This window comes from Capricornis sumatraensis, chromosome 1 (genome assembly GCF_032405125.1).
Source record: "Capricornis sumatraensis isolate serow.1 chromosome 1, serow.2, whole genome shotgun sequence".
Taxonomy (NCBI): Eukaryota; Metazoa; Chordata; class Mammalia; order Artiodactyla; family Bovidae; genus Capricornis; species Capricornis sumatraensis.
The window spans coordinates 151,887,977-151,909,061 of NC_091069.1; the positions used below are offsets into that span (position 1 = coordinate 151,887,977).

At 37.9% G+C, this 21,085-nt stretch overlaps 1 protein-coding gene across 1 annotated transcript in view; it reads right to left on the minus strand.

The window, feature by feature from the left end:
- Positions 1 to 21,085, minus strand: part of ABI3BP (ABI family member 3 binding protein) — a 281,220-nt gene that overhangs the window by 143,366 nt on the left and 116,769 nt on the right. The window contains 5 exon segments of the mRNA XM_068984735.1: positions 2,684 to 2,776; positions 3,311 to 3,382; positions 4,328 to 4,376; positions 13,122 to 13,170; positions 13,699 to 13,884. Of these exon segments, the coding sequence (XP_068840836.1) occupies positions 2,684 to 2,776; positions 3,311 to 3,382; positions 4,328 to 4,376; positions 13,122 to 13,170; positions 13,699 to 13,884 (449 nt within the window).

Sequence of the window (21,085 nt, forward strand, 5' to 3'; positions counted from 1 at the left end):
AGTTGAGTCTCAGGTTTTATAGCTAATCAGGAGGTGATCAAGTCTGATGTACAAATTAAAGAAAGGAAGCCTAGAATTGCTCGTCTACATTCTTCTAAGTAACTCACCATAAGACTAACAGATATGAATATTTTACAGTAAAAATGTAAGGACTGCACAAAATCACAAAGATCTATTGGCAAATATATTTACATCTTAATAAAATGGTTATGCATCAATTCTGAAAAATTTTCTAAAATTATAAGAGTAATAGTCCTCCGATTAATCCTCTCTACTCACTTAAGGCTTTGATCCTCTTTCTACCAGGAAATTCTCAAATTATAGCTAAGGAGAACTTAAGAGTCTGCCTTTGAAAACTGTTACAGTCTGATTGCCTCACATCAAATAAGTGAATAGGTCAAACCTCTAGTGAAGGAGGAGAAATTAAGTCTGAGGTCCCTGCATGGGTAGATACCATGTCTGTGTAAATCACCATTATGTCCCCTCCCCTGCCACTTGTAGTTCTGGCATCAAGTAATCTTTACTAAATATTTGCTGATGAAACGTTACTAAACAGGGGCTTGGACCTGTTTCAAACTCGTAATATGTGAAGATTCAATTATAACAAGTGTTACAGTTCTTAGCTAGTTCAAGGAGAATATTCTACATTTTAAAGTCTTATTCAGTTTCCACTACATCATGCCATAGTCCTCCATATTTATCAGTGGCCCAGGACATTTACCAGAGACATATTTTCCAGAGACTTTAGAGGTTCTCAAATTGTGGTTTCCAGACTAGCAGCATCAGTATCACCTGGGTACTAGGCAGAAATGCAAATTCTCAGCTGTCACCCCAGAAACAACTGAATCATTGGTCTGAATTCTCTCCATAGCAGAGGATCTTAACCTTGATGAAGTATGGTGAGTCCCAGCAGTGTAACAAACCCACCAGAGCTTCTCATGTTTCATCAGGGTTGAGATCCTCTGCTATAGAGAGAATTCAGACCAATGTGATCTGAAATGTGAGTCTGAAATTCAGACTCAAATGCAGCAACTAGCTTAGCCCACTGGCCGCTCCAACTATTTCCTGGGTGCCCTTTAAAGGAGTTTTGCTGTTTTTTTATGTTTTTTAAACACTAAAAGCATATCAGGTTTTATCTGTGTGTGTGTGTGTTAAGTCATATGAGTTGTGTCCAACTCTGCAACCCTATGGACTGTAGCCCACTTAGGGGGCTCCTCTGTCCATGGGATTCTCCAGGCAAATATATCGGAGTGAGTTGCCATGCCCTTCACCAGGGGATCTTCCTGATCCAGGGATCGAACATGCATCTTATACATCTCCTGGATTGACAGGCAGGTTCTTTACCAATAGTGCCACCTGGGAAACCCTCAGGTTCTTTCTAGAAGTAGGAAACAGTATCAATCTCAAGTAAATAATAATTCAAACAAACCTGAACTTTACCTCAGTTCCCACTGAAAATATCTAGCGGTCCCTTGATAGTACAGTATGATAAATATAATTTACTATATAAATGTGTATATTTTGGATAATTGGATCAATAGTCACTCTTCCTTCAAAAATATAAAGTAACTATTTCCCTATAGAATGTGATTTATTTGAATACCTCCAACATTCCATCCTGTCTACTCTTTACTTCTTTTTCCAATTTTTTCATTATGGTGAAAGATACATAACAAAAATCTTAACCATTTTTCAAGTATACAGTTCAACAGTATTAAATACATTTGCAATGTTGTACAACTATCACCACCATCCATGTCCAGAACTCTCCTTATCTTGTAACACTGAAACTCTGCACCATTAAACATTAATTCCTCATTCTTCTCCTCCTCCAGTCTCTGGAAGCCACCATTCTACTCTCTGTCTCTATGAATCTCTCTACTCTAGGTATCCCAAATAAGGTATCTCAAATAACAGTCTTTTGTCTTTTGTGACTTCTAATCTCTTAGCATCATATTCCCAAGGTCCATTTATACTATAGTAAATGTCAGAATTTCCTTCCCTTTTAAGACTGAATAATTATCCATGGTGTGTATATGTGTGTATATATACACACATATACACACACATACGTACATATACACACCACATTTTGCTTATCCATTCATCTGTTGATGGACACGTGAATTTTTTCCACATTTTAGGTATTGTGAATAATGCTGCTGTGAATATGAATGTACAAATATCTTTTTAAGACTGCTCCCAATCCTTTTGGTTGTATAACCAGAAGTGAAATTGCTGGGTCAGGTAGTTTGATCCTTGATGCTCAGATGGTAAAGCCTGCAATGTGGGAGACCCAGGTTCACGTTCAATCCCTGGATCAGAAAGAGCCCCTGGAGAAGAGAATGACTACCCACTCCACTATTCTTGCCTGGAGAATTCTATGGACAGAGGAACCTGGCGGGTTACTGTCCATGGGGTCTCAAAGAGTCAGACAAAACTGAGCGACTAACACTTTCCCTTTCTTTCATGGTAATTTTATTTTTAATTTTTTGAGGAATGGACATACCGTTTTCCACGGCAGTTGTATAGTCTTTTATTCCTATTCACATGTACACGCTTGTCCCTTACTTTTCCCTTCGAGATCTCCAAAGAGCTCATTAGCTAGATCCCTTGGACATCCTAGGAATATCAGTGCTAATAATGTCACTGCAAAGTTCACATATAAATCTTGGCCGCTTACCTAACTGTGTCTTGATTGCCTCTGAAATCTCGAACATTATGGAAGTGGGAAGTTTTACGGTGGTTTCATTAAGGCCTGGGATAACAAGGTGGACTGCAAGAAAACAGATTAAATAAAAGAAAATGCATCCTGAAACAAAGCTCAGAGCATTGGAACCATAATGCTTAGAGCTTATTTTGCTTAGTCAATTTCAACCCAAAGTTTAAAAATCTGGGAAAAAATATGACAGTAAATTTTAAACATAATTTTTTCATATTCAGAACTGAACAACCAAAATAATGTGACTTAATCCACAGACTTAAAAATTGTGGAATGGCTCCTTAAGTTTAAAAACACTGTTACCAATAATAACTTTTAAAAGAGTTATTCAATATGACAAAAACTCTCTCACAACTTCAACAGGTAGGCAGGTAGGAGGGGAGCCAATAGGTACAGTCTGGAGTTGTTTCCGTAACACTGCAGGATCCTAGCCTGGAATGGACACAAGCCAGGATGCTAAACAATGAAAGGAAATGAACGAACATCAATTTAACAGACCTGCACACAGTGCAAAATTCTATAACAGCCTTGTTATCAAAACAAGAGTCTGATTTGCTTAATGTCGATGTAGATTTCAAGCAGACTCACCCACTATTGTTCCTCCATAGGGGGTCTTATCTGGAGATTTAGTTGAGGCCCTGTGTGTAACATTCTGAATCACTGTTGAAAGACCAAAAGATAGTAGTGTGAATGGAAAAAACAAACAAACAAACAAACAAAAATCAGTCAAGAAGCAGAATGAAGCTAATAACAGAAAGCCATCTGCACTGGAGAAATCTGATCCTTTTTTAATTAATAGAAAGGAACTCACTGGGCTGGCTACACAACCAACAAAAGAGCTAGAAGGCACATCCTAACACCTATGCCTTTAAGTAGAGAAAATGTTCCATTCTAATTAGCTTAAAATTTCCTTTCTCAGCTCCACTCCCTGCAGCCTACCCAAGTATAATAACTTGCACAAAATGAGGCAATGACACACTCAGTAAATAAAATGAATTAGAAAATGTATATCCTTAAAGCAAAGACTTAAAGTCCAATACTAACTGACCCCATTTTGAAAATACACTTAAGGCATTGTGTTTTGTTAAAAATGAATTCGTATTTTAAGTGCCCGATCTCTTCCACCACAAAACTTTCTGGAAATAATTGAATCTTAAAAAATTTGAAAGACTGAAAGTCAAAACAAAAATGACTAGATGCTGAAATAAGACATAACTCTTGAAACCTGGATTTCTTTACAGTCCTTAAAGAGAGCTCTAAATCATAGTTATCATTTCATTAATCCAAAATATCCTATTAATGATTTCCTACATCTAAACGATGTTAATCCTGAAGAATGCCACATATATTTAATTGGTTTTTTAAAATTTAATACTTGTTAGGGATGTTCTTTCTCCAGATGCTCAACCAATATGCCTTGCCAAGACTTGGCCTATCTGTAGAGTCAAAATTATCTGTTAACTTCTAATTTACTAGTGCAATTATTTTTCAAAAAAATAAGCATAAATTTTTTTTTAAAAAATATGTGTTATGTTTAATTATCTCAGTTTAAAAAGCATATTAAAATAGTTCTAAGCATATATCCAGAGCAGACATGCAAATTACCTTGCTTGATGATTGTTACTGGGATTAGCTTTCTTGGGACATATGCTGGCTGAAGAGAGGAAGAGATATAGCTTTTGAGTTATGGTTAACTTAAAAAATAATTTAAAAACTGGAAGTAGTCCTTTCTTGCCTTCTGTGAAGCTCTCCATGACACTGGTTTAACGGTTGCTGGAAAGAACTTCTGTACATATATCTGCCTCTGTTTTATTGCTTTCACTTGTTTTTTTCCCATAAATGTCCAAAGATTTGACAGAAGCAGTTCCTTCAAAATTCCCATTAGTTTAGTTTACTTAGAAACTGCAGTGGAAAGAAGTAAAGTCCTCTGGATTGAATCCTAGTGTATTTTCACTTAATTGGAACCAGTGAACCAGTCAAATTCTGTCTTTACATTCCCTCTCAAAATAGGATTTTAAGCTACACATTCTTTTAAAACCAATCAGAATAGCATTGAAACATATATATTATCATATGTAAAATGGATGTCCAGTGCAGGTTCCATGCCTAAAGCAGGGCATCCAAAGCCAGTGCCCCGGACAACCCAGAGGGACGGGGTGAGGAGAGAGGAGGGAGGGGGTTCAGGATGGGGGAGACACACGTATACTTGCGGCCGATTCATGCTGATGTGTGGCAAAAACCATCACCACATTGTAAAGTAATTATCTTCCAATTAAACAAATAAATAAATTTAAAAAACCAATCCGACAATTGTTACAGGGTGTCTCACTGCTGCTTCAGACACTCAACCACTGTGAACTCCTGAGGCTACGCTTCGCCTTGCCCAGGAAGGCAGAGCTGGGACGCAGATCCAGACATTCCCACTTCCAAAGCCTGCAGTTTTAACAACTGTGTATGTATTTATGCCCAGAGGACCTCAGAATTGGAAGGGCAGGTCTCAGAGGACTGTGACTTCTCCCTTCTTCCAACTTCCCTCAGATGCTCCATGGCAAGTTTGGATATCACAGAGAGAGCGACTTGAACTAGGGGCATGTTTAGTGTTAACCTTACAGTGGAGTCCTCTCTGGGGATAGTGAGCCAAGGATAAGACAGCCAAGAGGGAGGCATGAAAGAGCATGAGAGAACAACAGGAAATATTCAGAGCAGAATTAGACTGAGGTAAAGAGGTAAGTCTGAGCCATCTTTGGTGGCTCAGAGGATAAAGCCTCTGCCTGCAATGCAGGAGGCCTGGGTTCGATCCCTGGGTTGGGAAGATCCCCTGGAGAAGGAAATGGCAACTCACTCCAGTATTCTTGCCTGGAGAATCTCACGGACAGAGGAGCCTGGCGGGCTACAGTCTACAGGGTCGCAAAGAGTCGGACACGACTGAGCGACTTCACTTGACTTAAGGGGTAAAGTAAGCATGACGCTGATTTTCTGAAGCTTGGTTTAACCTGGATGCATGGTTCAGATATTCCCGATACTAGACCTGCTGATGATCCAGGATGTAGTGAATGAGATACTTAACCACACAGGTGTTTAAAGTTGTGAGAAAATAAGATTTGTTCACATGCTCCCATTCTGATCAACAATATACCCATAACAAAGAAGGGCCCCAATACCACGCTTACTGTTGGCTATTTTCCTTCTTGTATTAAAGTCCTTACATTTAAAACACACAGAAAATAAAAGTTTACTCTTAACTATGTTCAAGAGAAGCATCTATGTTTCTTGCATTGTATTTGGACTCAGTGCTGTAGGGCAAATGCTTGTGTTGCCCCACAAACTTGTATGTTGAAACTTAATCCCCAGTGTGATGGCATTTGGAGGTGGGGCCTTTGGAAGTAAATAACTCATGTGGGTGGAGACCCGATGAATGGGATTAGTGCTCTTATGAAAGAGAACGGAAAACTCCCTCCACCCTTCTGCCATGTGAGATAGTTGTGAGCCAGAAGTGAGCTCTCCCCAGACACTGAATCTGCCAGTGCCTTAACACTGACTGCCCAGGCTCCATAACTGTGGGAACTAATTCACTGGTAAAGCCATCCATCCAGTCTGCGGTATTTTTGCTCTAGCAGTCCTGATGAACTAAGACATCCAGTAATTTCCTACTTAGCAATCTAGCCTAAGGAAGTGGTAGAAGAGAGTGTCATCGTTTTGTGTAACAGTGCTTATCACCACAATGTGAAACTCTCTCCTCATTCCAAAGCAGAGGTTTTGTTAAATAAATTATGGTTAAAATTTCTGACATTTATTTAACAAAGTAGGACGTATGTGTAGTATAAAATGTAAAGGATACAAATTTATATTTATATTATAACCTAAAAACAATATATGTATAGACAAAACACCAAAAGGAAATATATCAAAGTCGTTTGGTAAATGGTAGTAATTTCTTATAATCTGATATTTTATCTTATGTACCTTTCTCTATTTTCCAAGTTCCTTACAGGGGTGAATTACACTTATAACCAGGGAAAGCTATTATAACTAGCGGTCTATTAAGCTTCTGTAGTGCATGGCTCAGACACTATTGGTCAACAGAGGAATGATGTAAATATAATTTATACACAACTTTGCCCAAGCAAGGGAAGAGGAACAGCAGGAACACAAGTATAGCCATCAGTAGGAAAGAAAAAAAAAAAGTTCAACGTTGATGTCATACTGGCAGAGAACCTCTTGGCTTTATCATAAGAAAATTAAATAAGTGCACTTGCCCACAGGATCCTTCTTCCCCAGGCCCATGACCCTGTCTTGATGTGTCCACCTTACCTCCGTCACCTGTCCTGCTTCAGTGAAGGGGTTGCCATCCATAGTCTCTATCATTCCTGAGCATTTAAATCCTTTCTGCGGCAAACTCCAGTTTCATGGGAGTTGTTTGCCAGGGGAGCCATAGTATTGTTCCTGGTGCTACTAATTTTTTCTTGATAGAGTTGTGGCTACAGTTCCAAAGATTTTTGAATGGCTGGTCCTCTTTTTGCCCCATGAATCTTGCCGTTTAGTGTATGTTTTGCAGAGTGTGACGTGTTCAGAGACACATCACATTATAGCAGAAACACCTATGTGTTGCTGTGTGGGTGGCATTATCCCAGAATGTATTTTCTTTGCTGTGGATGATTTATTTCAAGGAAGTTTTTGACAAAAAGAGTTAGAAAAATATTTCATTCATGACATAATGGAACAGTTTCTGTTTGGGTTCTTATATGAATACAGACTAGTCCTCTATTAAGATGATGACAAGACTATATCTGTGCTGCCAGAAAATAAGGAAATCATTTAGTTGCAGAATCCAATTCTTTCTAGACCTTATAATTATTCTCTTGCCTAATTAGCAATCCAAAGATGCACCAAGACTAATGAGCAAGTACTAACTCCCTCTCTGTAAGAAGGTCTTTAATTGAAATATAGTTAATTTTACAGTGTTGTATTAGTTTCAGGTGTATTATTAGTTGTATTAGTTTCAGGTGTATAGTAAAGTGATTCACATTATATCTATAAGAATATATATATAAACACACATTTTTTTAGGTTCTTTTCCTTTATAGACTATTATATATCACTATATATATTATATTTCCTGTGCTAGAGGAATAGGAATTATTAATATATTTCCCTGTGCTAGACAGATTCTTATTGGTTATCTATTTTTATGTATGTTTATATAAAAACATATTTTTATATAGGTTTATATAAAAACATATTTTTATATAGGTTTATATAAAAACATATTTTTATATAGGTTTGTATAAAAACATATTTTTATATAGGTTTATATAAAAACATATTTTTATATAGGTTTAAATAAAAACATATTTTTATATAGGTTTATATAAAAACATTTTTATATAGGTTTATATAAAACATATTTTATATATAACATAAATATTTATATATACATTAATGGCAAACTCTCTCTAATTTATCTCTCTCCTCTCCTTTCCCTTTTGGTAACCATAAATTTGTGTTCTATGTCTGCAGGTCTATTTCTGTTTTGTGTATCATTTCATTTGTATCATTTTTTTAGATTTCACGTATAAGCAATATCAGATGATACTTGTCTGGCTTACTGCACTTCACGTGTGTGTGCTCAGTCATGTCTAACTCTTTGCAACCCTGTGGACTGTGGCCTTGCCAGGCTCCTTGAATTTTCCTGGCAAGAATACTGGAGTGGGTTGCCATTCCCTTCCCCAGGAGCATTTCCCAACCCAGGAATGAACCTGGATCTCTTGCATTGCAGGCCGATTCTTTACCATTTGAGACACAAGGAAAGCCCTAAGGAAATTCACTGTTACTACTTTTCAGGGGACATTGACTCTCTCCAGTTGGTGAGATTCAATGGGAAGAGGATGCTGAAGTGGTAAAAGGCAATGTCCCTGATGGTCCATCCAGCTTCCTTTTCAGTTCTGGTTAGGGAAAACCCACTCAAATCTAGCAATGACCACAGCAGCAGTAACCAAACACTGTGGGGGAGTTTAGATTCACTCTGCATTGCATTACCTTTCCCCTGATATTATTTTAAAAAAATTAAATTTAAGAAAAGTAATGATAACACCAGGATGCTATTCTTTGTGAGTTACTCTTTATAGGTTTGTCCATTTGGTATTTTTGTGACATCAGCATATCCACTGTTGATTTAACTTTTTCATTAGGCCCCAGGGAGTAGCTAAGGGTTGCTTAAAATCAAATTTCAATGACTCAAGACCTAAACCACATGAGAAAAATTTGGGCCTGTTACATCCTGGTTTTAATTCATTTTTAGGATGTCCTGATGAAAGTTATGAAAGATACTGATTCCGTCTAACAGCTGACTAAAGGTGACTCTAACATCCTTTTTGTGACAATTGCTGTATTTCTGGCCAGCTGGGAAGGAATCAGATATATCTACCTGTGGTCATATTGGTGGTGTAGATATGAAGTTTTTAAGTTTCTGCTTAGGTCAATGATTGCTAGGAATGGAAAGACATATGTATTCACTGCACACAGTCTTCAGGTGTGCGGGGGAGAGATCAGACTATATTTCTCCTTATTTACTCAGCTACTAACTGTTACACGTTAAAAACTGATACTGCTTCTCTTTTTGCCAACGATAGACATGGCCTTTTTAAAGACAGGCGGACCTCTGATGGGGAAAAAAATGGAAGGGTGAAAATAGATGTCTATTTTAGGGAATTTTGATTCTCAGGAGATTTGGATTAATTCAGTAATTAAACTTAAATTTTAAAACACCTGTTAATAAATGGTATATACTTCAGAAATTCATTGTTTGGCTAGTGAACCAGTCAGATGACTAAGTTTTTAAAAACTTATTTAATAATATATTAAAGCTAGCCATCATTCCTTTATATTGTTTATATAATAAAGCTTAATGAATTTATTTACAAAACAGTCTTACAGATATGGAAAAAAAAATCTTATGGTTACCAAAGAGGAAACACAAGGGGGAGGGATAAATCAGGAGCTTGGGATTAACACACACACACTATTGTATATAATACAGATAACCAAGGTCATACTGTATAGCACAGGGAACTCTATTCAATATTCTGTAATAACTTACATGAGAAAAGAATCTGAAAAAGAATGAATGAGTGTATATGTATGACTGAATCACTTTGCTGTACACCTGAAACTATTAAAAGCACAGCATTATAAATCAATAATAATCCAATAAAATTAAAAAAAAAAGACAGATAGTAGACATTAGATTTAACCTTGATAAAAACAGGGTTCTTGCTTCCCAATATGAAGAAAATAGCCCAATTATCATCTGTTTTTTGTACATGGATCTCAAGTAATACAACTTACATAGGAAGAATTAGGGCTTTGTTTGTGCATCCATCTTTTCTCTCATTTTTCTAGAGATGGAAGCAGGGGTGATATTGAAAGTATTTAACAAGCAGTATAAGTATTTAACAAGCAGTATAACAAAGCTATAACAAAAGCACTAACCAATTAGAAGAGACCCCTGCTAAGTGTCCTCTGGCACAAATGTACCGAGAGTTGCCTGCAGAACACATGCTTAGATACATGAGTTACTGTACATAATGTAACAAGATACTTAAGGTGGGGCTGTATTTGGGAGTTCCCTGGTGGTACAGTAGTTAGGGCATGGTACTTTCACTGCATGGCCCCATGTTCAATCTCTGTTTGGAGAACTAAGAGCCTACAAGCCACATGTCACAGCTGGGCGGGCAGAAGTTAAGATGGGGCTGTGTTTAATATTCAAATTTTAATCTGAATATGATTTGTCTCTTAAAAGGGATAGCCTCAAGTTCAAATTGCTTTTTCTATTGCCAATCTCTTTTCAGAAGGTGTGAAGAAGTTTTTGCTGTGCTTAAGTTTTAGGTGTAAGCATGCATATATGAATAAAAACATTTTTCAACATGTCTTAAAACTCTAGAATTAATTCCATAGCTGTTGAAATACTGCCTTCTTTCTGCGACCCTATGGACTGCAGCCCTCCAGGCTGCTCTGTCCATGGGATTCTCTAGGCAAGAATATGGAGTGGTTTGTCATGCCCCCTGCAGGGGATCTTCCTGACCCAGGGACTGAACCCTCCTCACTTACGTCTTCTGCACTGGCAGGTATGTTCTTCACCAGTAGTGCCACCTGGGAAGCCCCAAAATACATACCTCTATAAAGTATCAAATCAACTTTCAGGATCAATTCTAAATGGTCACATGAGATGGTCAAAGGCTATCCCAAGTGGTTCTTTTACAACTTTCCCATGTTCCAGAGGTACCCAAAGGCACAGAGGGAAGTTTTTGAAACATTTTTTTGTGCTATCCAGACTGTAGCAATGAAGAAAGCCTCACAGAGAATCCTTAAAATATCTTTTTAATTAGTTTGGGTTTTCCTTTGGAAATACCCAAGAGTTTCAAACCACAGCTCGTTAGAGCTGGCTAGAGTTGGGGGTAACTCTGCCTCACAGCTTGAAGTGATCAAATATCTGGCTCTGTGTCATAGATGCAGGAAATTTCTTCCTGGACCTTCTTGTCATGGCTATTTATGATGTGGAAAAGATATAAAATTTCTTGGGAATAAAACGTCAATCATCTTTCCCAATCTTGCTGAGTAACTAACCCTAAATGAAATATTCTGCCAAAAGAAACACAAATCTTTGGGATATGATTGCTGAGAAGAAGGAATGAAAGAAACAACATTGAGTCTCATGTAAGCTAAAGCACAACAGCCAAGAGGGTGGGAGATAAGATGTGTTTCCTAGGAAACCATTCACAACAGTGAGGATTATTCTAGAAGAGAATGGAAGAGTGGCTCTATTCCTTGTGACTGGGTTTGACAAGCCAAAGCCAAAGGGACCTTGAAGTGAAGTGAAAGAGTTAGTCACTCAGTCTTATCCAACTCTTTGTGACTCCATGGAGTGTAGCCCATCAGGCTCCTCTGTCCATGGGATTTCCCAGGCAAGAATACTGGAGTGGATTGCCATTCCCTTCTCCAGGGGATCTTCCCAAGCCAGGGATTGAAACCAGGTCTCCTGCACTGCAGGTGGATTTTTTTTTTTTTTTTTACCACTGAGCCACCAGGGAAGGAACGTTAGCAATGGTCCCTTGAATGGCAGAATTCAATACTTGGTACTAAGCTGATTAGTTAAGTATTTGGGAAAAGTACATACCCTCAACAATGCAGGACTTTACTGCATATAAGATAGCAAGATAAAACCCACATAGTTTAAATTATTACAAAATCAAACCACTAAAACTAAAAAAAAAAAAAAAGAAGATAATTATTTATCTCATCTCTGGGTAAGGAAGAGCTTACTAAAACATCAGGCAATTGAAGATATGACAATGGAAAGACAAATAACTTCATTAAGCAAATTAAGACTTGCCTATTTCACAAATTCCTATAAACAAAATTGATAACAAATGTGACAATAATGTTTCTAGATGATATCACTAAGAGTCTTTGTTCTTTAGTGTCTTTAAACGATTCAAAAAGAAAGAAAAAAAAACCACAAGATGCCCAATAAACAAAGAACTGAAACTAAAGATCATTAAATGGAAAATACAAATGACTAATAAATAAGTGAACTAAGTGCTGCTTTATCAGCAATCAGAAATAGAAATTTACAAGCCATTTTACATGACTACACTAGCCAAAAATTTAGTGATAGAAATACATAATGTTGAGAATCAGGGTACTACATCAAGACAACTCTGATCCATTGCCAGCAAGATTGCAAATTGGTAAAAAAAAAATAAAAAAAAGTTGACCAGCCATATTAGAAAGTTTAAATATTGTTAAAAATCTAAATTACTAATTCCTGGTCTAAGTATCTACATATCCACTTTAAGGAAGAAATCAGATGTGTGAACAGGATTCTAGACAGGAAAATGGCAGCCACATGAAATATACAGACACTGACTGTACTGAACAGAGGCTGGGCATGTTACAAACCAAACCACTTGCTTCTTCATTTTGAGAAGGGCTGGCTCTTTTAAGTAGGAAATGTTAGAAAATAGAGCAAAGATTTGAACAATGGCAGGGTAAGGAGAGCATCTACTAATTCACTCTTGAAACATCTTATGGTGGAAAACAACTCATGGGACAGAAGATAATAAGAATAACCTCAAAATAAATGGAATACTGAAATACTAGGTTAACTATGTTGAATATCAGAATTTTAGAGCTTTAAACAAATTAGAGATGATTTGGTCTCATGCTTCTACCTCCATTTTCTGAGAAAGAAATTAATTCATAAAATGTCACATACCAATACTTGATAGCTAGGCAGGTAATCCAGTTTCAGTACCTCATAAAAGGACCACTTCCTTATTTAAATAAAAGTATAATACAGATATTTTAAAAAGACTATACTTGAAAATAACGTGGTACATACCACAGAGTGGACTTGGTCATAGGTACTTTGGATTTTCCCATTTACTTTGCTTTTACCTGACAAAAACAAAAAGAAAATGACATTCGTTTCATTCTTCTTTATCCTAAATCAATTCTTACTAGTCATTATGAAGACAGCTACAACTACTGCTGTAACTTGGGCATATTATTTTATTTGCTATCATTTCAACACTGATTCTAATGATGTTTGAAACAAAGGATGTTAGGAAACAAGCCTCAGGCCCCATAGTCTTTGCATGTTCATTTCCACTGGCCCAGCTGTTTCACTGAATATTCATACATGGTATTGTTTTTTTGGCTCAGTTAGTGTTCAGAGATTGATTTAAAACCAGACCAATGGCCAAATAAATTTGGAATGATTTGTTACTGTCAAATGTTAATCATTTTTCAAAGAAACACTCACTAGAGAAGATACTGAATTATTAATGCTCCAATTGTTTACTTTTATATTTTCATAAATATAGAAAATGAGAATTAGCTCATATTACACAACTAATAAAATAAAAATTTATAATTAGAGAAAAATAGTACAGAAAGCTCACTCAAATGTCCAGTACTTACTTCCGACAATAGTCTTGTGATTAAAAATCTTACTCCAAATTCCACCTTCTACATTGTCTTTCACTCCGAATTCATAGACCGTGTCAGGCTTTAGATTTTCCACAATTGTTTCAGTGGCTGGACAGAGTTGAAAAATCCATTTCTTTTCCTTATCCTTTTCTCTATAGCGAATTGTGTAGTATCTGTCAAATAACCAAAGTATGCTGTAAAACCACGGGGAGATTCAGAATGTATTTCAAGTTTCTTAATATATCACAGACCCCCATCTACTCTTAAGATTTAATATTGGCTTCTCTTAAGATTTTTAATTTGCAAAGAACATGAAAAAAATTGCTCAATGTATGCTTGAGCTTTTAATTTCTAATAGTGAGTTCAGGGACCAGGAAGGAGCATAATTCTGGAATTCTGGTCTGACAGAATTCCAGCTCTCTCAGTTCTGTTTGGAGAAGGAAATGCAACCCACTCCAGTATTCTTGCCTCAAGAATCAAATGGACAGAGAAGCCTGACAGGTTACAGTCCATAGGGTCACAGAGTCAGGCAAGACTGAAGCAACTTAGCACATAGCACATACAGTTCTATTATTTGCTACTTTGCAAAATGAAAGTTTGAGAACACTAAGCATTCATCTTTTTCTAAATGAATAGAAAAGAATACAGACATATTTTTATAAATATTTAATATTATAGCTTTATAACTGTATGGGTTTAAGCCTTTTAATCCCATGCGGGCATGTTAAAGGTAATATTGTTCAATTTTTTAAAAGAGGAACCTCAGACTCTAATGCATCCAGGACTGCATTTCAGGGGTAAAATTTTCTCATTATTTAAAAAAAAAACAACACCAATAGTCAAGCGAAGAACACAGTGAGAGAGACCAAACAATGCAAATTCAAGATCATTGTTACATATTTGTTAAGGGCTTCATAATATTCAGAAACATGTATGGCAAAGTGATGATAATCCTCACTACTAGTTTTTTTTTTTCCATCTTTATCACATAGTAGGCTTTGCATATCTTATCTCATTTAATGACTCACCAGGCGATACATTTAATTGTCACAAAAACATTTTAAGTGGTAGGAATCATTAATCCCATATGAAAATGATGTTTCAGAAAGATCACTTAACTTCAGTTCAGTCACTCAGTCTTGTGTGACTCTTTGCGACCCCATGAACCGCAGCATGCCAGGCCCCCCTGTCCATCACCAACTTTCAAAGTTAACCCAAACTCATGTCCATCGAGTCGGTGATACCATCTAACCATCTCATCCTCTGTCGTCCCCTTTTCTTCCTGCCTTCAATCTTTCCCAACATCAGGGTCTTTGCAAATGAGTCAGCTCTTCGCATCAGCTGGCCAAAATATTGGAATTTCAGCTTCAACATCAGTCCTTCCAATGAACACCCAGGACTGATCTCCTTTAGGATGGACTGGTTGGATCTCCTTGCAGTCCAAGGGACTCTCAAAAGTCTCCTCCAACACCACAGTTCAAAAACATCAATTCTTTGGCGCTCAGCTTTCTTCACAGTCCAACTCTCACATCCATACATGACCACTGGAAAAACCATAGCCTTGACTAGGTGGACCTTTGTTGGCAAAGTAATGTCTCTGCTTTTTAGTATGCTGTCTAGGTTGGTCATAACTTTTGTTCCAAGGAGTAAGCATCTTTTAATTTTATGGCTGCAATCACCATCTGCAATGATTTTGGAGCCCCCTAAAATAAAGTCAGCCACTGTTTCCACTGTTTCCCCATCTATTTGTCAGCCCAGTGTCATCTAGCCAGTGATGTTTACCAGCAGCAGTGGCAGAAACAGAAAAGAAGGAAAAGCTCCTCTGGCTCTGAGCTGAACAGCCTCCCTAAGTGGGGAGGCTGGACAGATCAGGAGAGGAGTATATTGCTCTTGGACACAGCAATGAGAAGGGCTACATGTATCAATACCAATAGGTTTTATAAGCAGATTATGAAAAAGAAACTTATAAAATGATGCATGTTTTCAATTTACTCTCAAAAATTTAGTATCTTTCCTCTACCCCTCATCCCACAAAATTAAACTGACTAAGATTTACATCCATTACTTTTATTTAAAGCCCTAAGGTCCCTTATTTACCCAGGCTAAAATTGTTTATTGTATCCCCTCTAAGCATCAGACACAAGTTCTTAATATGAAAAAAAAAAAAAAAGAAAAATTTAAGCAGAATCTCTAGAAATAAGGGCCAAGACTGTCTACATAAACTGTGGAGCTCATTGCAAAATGAAAACATGGGGCCCCTTATTCAAGAATTATTAAGAGTTTTAAGACAGTGACAACAGAGCATTAAGCCAAGCATGAGTCCTTCTAAGTGGGGAACCTCTGTACCTGTATGGGTTGCACATCCATGATGTCAGCAAGGGGGTTATACAGTAACAGTTATACAGTAAGTACACAGAGGGGGTGTATCTGTACATTCAGTTTGCTTTCTTACTAGTTACAAACTACTGAAATGCTCGAAATCATTCACTAGCTTGCTTCTCCCTAGTAAAAGCAGCTCTCTGGACTCCATACCCCATTCCAAAGTCAAGAAGACAAAACAAGTGGAGGAGGCAGTTCCAGCCAAAACACTAACTGCTACTGGGAACAAACGTTATAGAATACTAGTCCTCTGTGTCCTGTGAGTTGAACCATCAACGGCAATTTATGAAATATATTTGTTGACAAGTATGTCCTATGGAATTTCTGTTGCTTTTTTTCCCCTGCTGTGGCTATTGCAAGACTTCAGAGAAGTGCAGAGAAAACTAAAATTAGAGCAGATGGGCCTCCACAGCTTTGCATCTCTAGTTTGGATACATTTCTCAGCTGCTTGAATGATCTGGTGGAGGCGGAGGGCATTGCTTACAGAATTACCAAAGGTAATCAGGGGATTCCAGGGTTCCCAGTAAATTTGGTTTTATATTCTCTTCTTAGGAATAAAATCAGACAGAAATATTCTAAGACTATGTTTAAAAAAAAAAATCTAGCCTGTACAGTTTTTTCTATTTTGATCACAAAGCATTCTAAATAACCTCTCTTGTACCAAGTTTGGCAGAAAAAATAAAAGTGCAGGCAGCTAGGCCTTCTCCTTGGCTTCAGTTAGGTTCCCTCATCAATACTGGCTTAATTGGTAATTGTATAATATAGGCAAGTTCTAAATTTTAAAAGATCATAAACAAGGCTGCTGCTGTTAAGTTGCTTCACTCGTGTCCGACTTTGTGCGACCCCATAGACGGCAACCCACCAGGCTCCACCGTCCCTGGGATTCTCCGGGCAAGAACACTGGAGTGGGTTGCCATTTCCTTCTCCAATGCATGAAAGTGAAAAGTGAAAGTGAAGTCACTCAGTAAGTGTCAAGGCTACTTAGCTATAAAATGGTGAAGCATATTTTCTTGATTTTAAAGCAAAATATAGGCCTTATGATAAAAATACTGTACAACCTAGCACAGAGTAGGTACTCCGTATATGTTGTGAAACTGTTAAGCAGGAAGTTAGGCATGAGCAACCAGAGGTGGCCTGGCAGAAAAGGATGCAAGTTGATCCCTAAACTCCACCCCAGACACACCCAGGAGAGCTCAGAGATATGCTACAAAAATAACCACAGAGACTTTTCCAACTCCTGCAGATGCACCCTAGGCACACAGTGGATACAAATTAACCACAGGGGCTTCTCCAACTCTGGCACATGCTCCCTTGATGCACAGCTCTGTCCTGAAGTAAACTTAGGCAACCAGGAGCCCTTTAAGGGTTCATAAATATTCAATACATAGAGACATCTGATGATAACAGACTGAATTATGGGAAACACATGCACAATACAGCCTGTTATATAACTTGCAACTGCCAATCAAAACTCTCATGTAGATGAATATGTGACAGCCCCATTTTGCATGTGCCCAGACATGCCCCCTTCCCTGACTGGCCTTGAGTGTATGCCCATTTGCGTTTTGCACAGGGCAGAGCCAAGAGGAGAAGACGGAGTGAAAAAGGGAAGCCAAGCGGGATCATGGCCACTCCTTCAGGGTCAACCCACTCTTGTATCTCGGGAGTGTACTATCCGCTGTCTAATAAAATATCTGTCTGCTTGGGCTGTAACCAGTCTGTTGGTTTGAATCCCTGCTTCGATGAGACAGGAGCCGAGACAGGAACTAAGAAATCCTGCCTGCTTGAGCTGTAGCCTGTCATTCCAAATCTTTGTTACAGTGAGATAAGAACTGAGGGAGAGAAATAAATTGATGTGACAAAACAAATAGAATGGATACTTTGGTACTCACAGGGTCATTCTATAATTAGAATACAGTTGCTCTAAATGGCCAATGACTCAATCACCAAAAAATACTGATTTAAGCCATTATATCTATAGTTGTATTTTGTAATATGTCATTGCATAAGGCTTCACTTACTAGATCTTAGCATTCTCCTAGAGTCAACGCAAATAGAAGGAAAGTTCAAGAAATGTCTATGTGGTACATTTGCAGAGGGCTTACAGATATTTTAAAATTTATTTCCATGTTTCTGTACAATAAATTCTGAACTTAGCAGAGCAAGAATTATTATAGAAGAAAGAGAGAGGCTGGGAAGTGTCTAAAGCCTGAGAATGAGTGGCAGAGCCAGGAAAAGGGTTATTTCCTGACCCATAAACTAACACAAGGAGATCCAAGCAGTCCATTCTGAAGGAGGTCAGCCCTGGGATTTCTTTGGAAGGAATGATGCTAAAGCTGAAACTCCAGTACTTTGGCCACCTCATGCGAAGAGTTGACTCATTGGAAAATACTCTGATGCTGGGGAGGATTGGGGGCAGGAGGAAAAGGGGGCGACAGAGGATAAGATGGCTGGATGGCATCATTGACTGGATGGACATGAAGTTTGAGTGAACTCCGGGAGTTGGTGATGGACAGGGAGGCCTGGCGTGCTGCGATTCATGGGGTTGCAAAGAGTCACACATGACTGAGCGACTGAACTGAACTGAAACTAACACCATGTGTACTACATTGGACTATCTTTCTACTGCAGGGCTTACAAAAGGAGATGCAAAGAGAAGGTAAAATGAATCCGCAAGGAAGAGAATTAAAAGGAATCAGAAGTTCTTTTAGCATTACTTAAGGCTTCCATATAATCAGAGACTTCCCATTTTGTCTGAGGATATCCAGGATCAAAAGTTGACTGCACTTTTTTTCTGTGGTTAATCAAATTTGGGCACAAGTGCTTGGAGAGGCAACAAGTCTATTACAGATGGAGGTAGCAGCCAGTGAATGTCATCAGAGCAGACCTCTGGAAAGCCTGACCAGCAAATGGACATTAGAAACAAGGACATCTCACATCCCAAATAAGTGGTTAGGAACTGTTGAGGGTGGTGTTTGATTCAGCTGGCAATATTCTGTGCTTGGATCTCCCCAAGAGTCCAAAACTGACAATAGTCTTTATTATAACTTAAAAAATACCATAATTCCTCCAAATGTAATGGAGAAGGCAGATAGTGGCTTGGCTTGGATCTCTTTTAGCTGCAAGATAGTAGCATCCCCTCAGGAGAGTCTCTTTGCCCACTTACATGTCAATTTTCTACTTTGAAAAATGGGGATTGGAGTAGACAATCATTGAATCCTTTGTTTCTAAAATTTTATTCTAGCTACAAATAAGACATTCTGTTCTAATGAAATTCAGAGGCAGAACTCAGACTAGAAACCCTGGAGGTAGAAATATCATAAATAAAGTTTATGATGTAACTGGCATTGAGTTCTACTAAGTGAAGAAATTGCATAATGTCAGAATAAGTGTAGTCCTTTTACAAATTAGCCCAGATTGATGCACATGGCTGGTCATTTTGGGACTGTCTATACTTTTTTTTTTTTTTTAGCAATTCTTCTATCTCTATGTGATTAATCACTATATTTCCTACAACATCTATCACTTTCTTCCTTTTTTTTTTGCTCTCTTCACACCAAAGGACAAGTCCTGATGCCCCATTGTCAACATCCTTACTGCCAATCTTAGACTCTGACTGCTGATATAAAATCTGCCCTCACCCTCTTTCTCTCAAAATCTCTCTCCTCCTTCACTCTCTTTTATCCCTCTCCAATTTTAGGGTTCTCCCTTCTAAAAATAACTCTTTTGGTAATTTTATTCCATTTTATTATTCCATCCACTTTGCATCCTTTCTCCTGATTCTTTGAGACTTTCTCTGAGTCAAAAAGTTGTTCAACTATTTTCCATTATATCAAAGCTGCTGCTGCTGCTAAGTCACTTCAGTGATAAAATGAATATTTACTTCTTATTCCTGTCATTACCTTTTAACACAAATTTCTCCAAAGTAATCTATCTTTTTTCTGTTTTCTTACTGCTTATAATGCCCAAATCTCTTTGCAATCCTGTGTCTGACCTGTTAGTGTAGTAAAACCTCATGATCAAATCCAGTGATTTAATCATCTGTGAGTTTCACAACTACCTTAAAATCTACTCATCATTCTCAAATGTGCTCCTATTCCTGTTGTCCTCACGTTCCTTCTGGCCCGTGTCCCCTCTGTTTTCAAGTCCAGTTATATTTCCCTGCGTGGCACCTCTCACACTTGTCTTGTCTCTACTCCTGAATAGCACTTACAGGCCCAGTCCAGGTCCTTACTATCTCTGGACTCTTGGAATAATTTTCAAACTGGAAACCATTTTCAACATCTCTTTATCACTTACTGCTGCCTGATGTAAGTTCAACAAAAGAAAGACGTCTCTAGTGATTTTAGTGCCATCTAAAATGGAACAGTTTACCTGAAGTGGCAATTATCACATAATATAAGGTAACTAAAACACACACACACGAAGATTAGCAGCAAATTCAGTATCATTTTTTGCAACCTCTTATGCAAGAATTTCTATCTGTGCTTTCTAGGGTAGGTTGTGGTGTGGCCCAACAGAGAGCATCTTTCTAAGAGTTGTGTCTCTGTACCCCTCACTGGCCCCCATCTTGGTCTGCCTGCAACCTCATCTCTCTGAGGTCCTCACCCTTGGTGTCTGGACAGTCCACCTACTATGTGGACAAGGACCTTCATCTCTGACTCCTGCCCACAGCCTGTGCCTCCCTTGGCCCACACCACACATTTAACATGTATCATCTCATTTAATTCTGACATGTCTATGAGATATTACTATTATTACTCCCATTTTACAGATTTCAGAGAAAGTTCAAGGATTCAAGGTTCTGGCTAGATGATTTTTAAAGCTAGTTTTGGACATTCCACTTGCCTATTTGTTTGTACATTTGTTGAGAATTACCTCTGTAAAGTGATTCTATGGTGTGTGTGAGATGGAAGACAAGTATGACACCAGGCATAAATTCAAATATGAGCTCACAGAATAGGGAGGGTGGTAGATGTACATCTGAATACGACT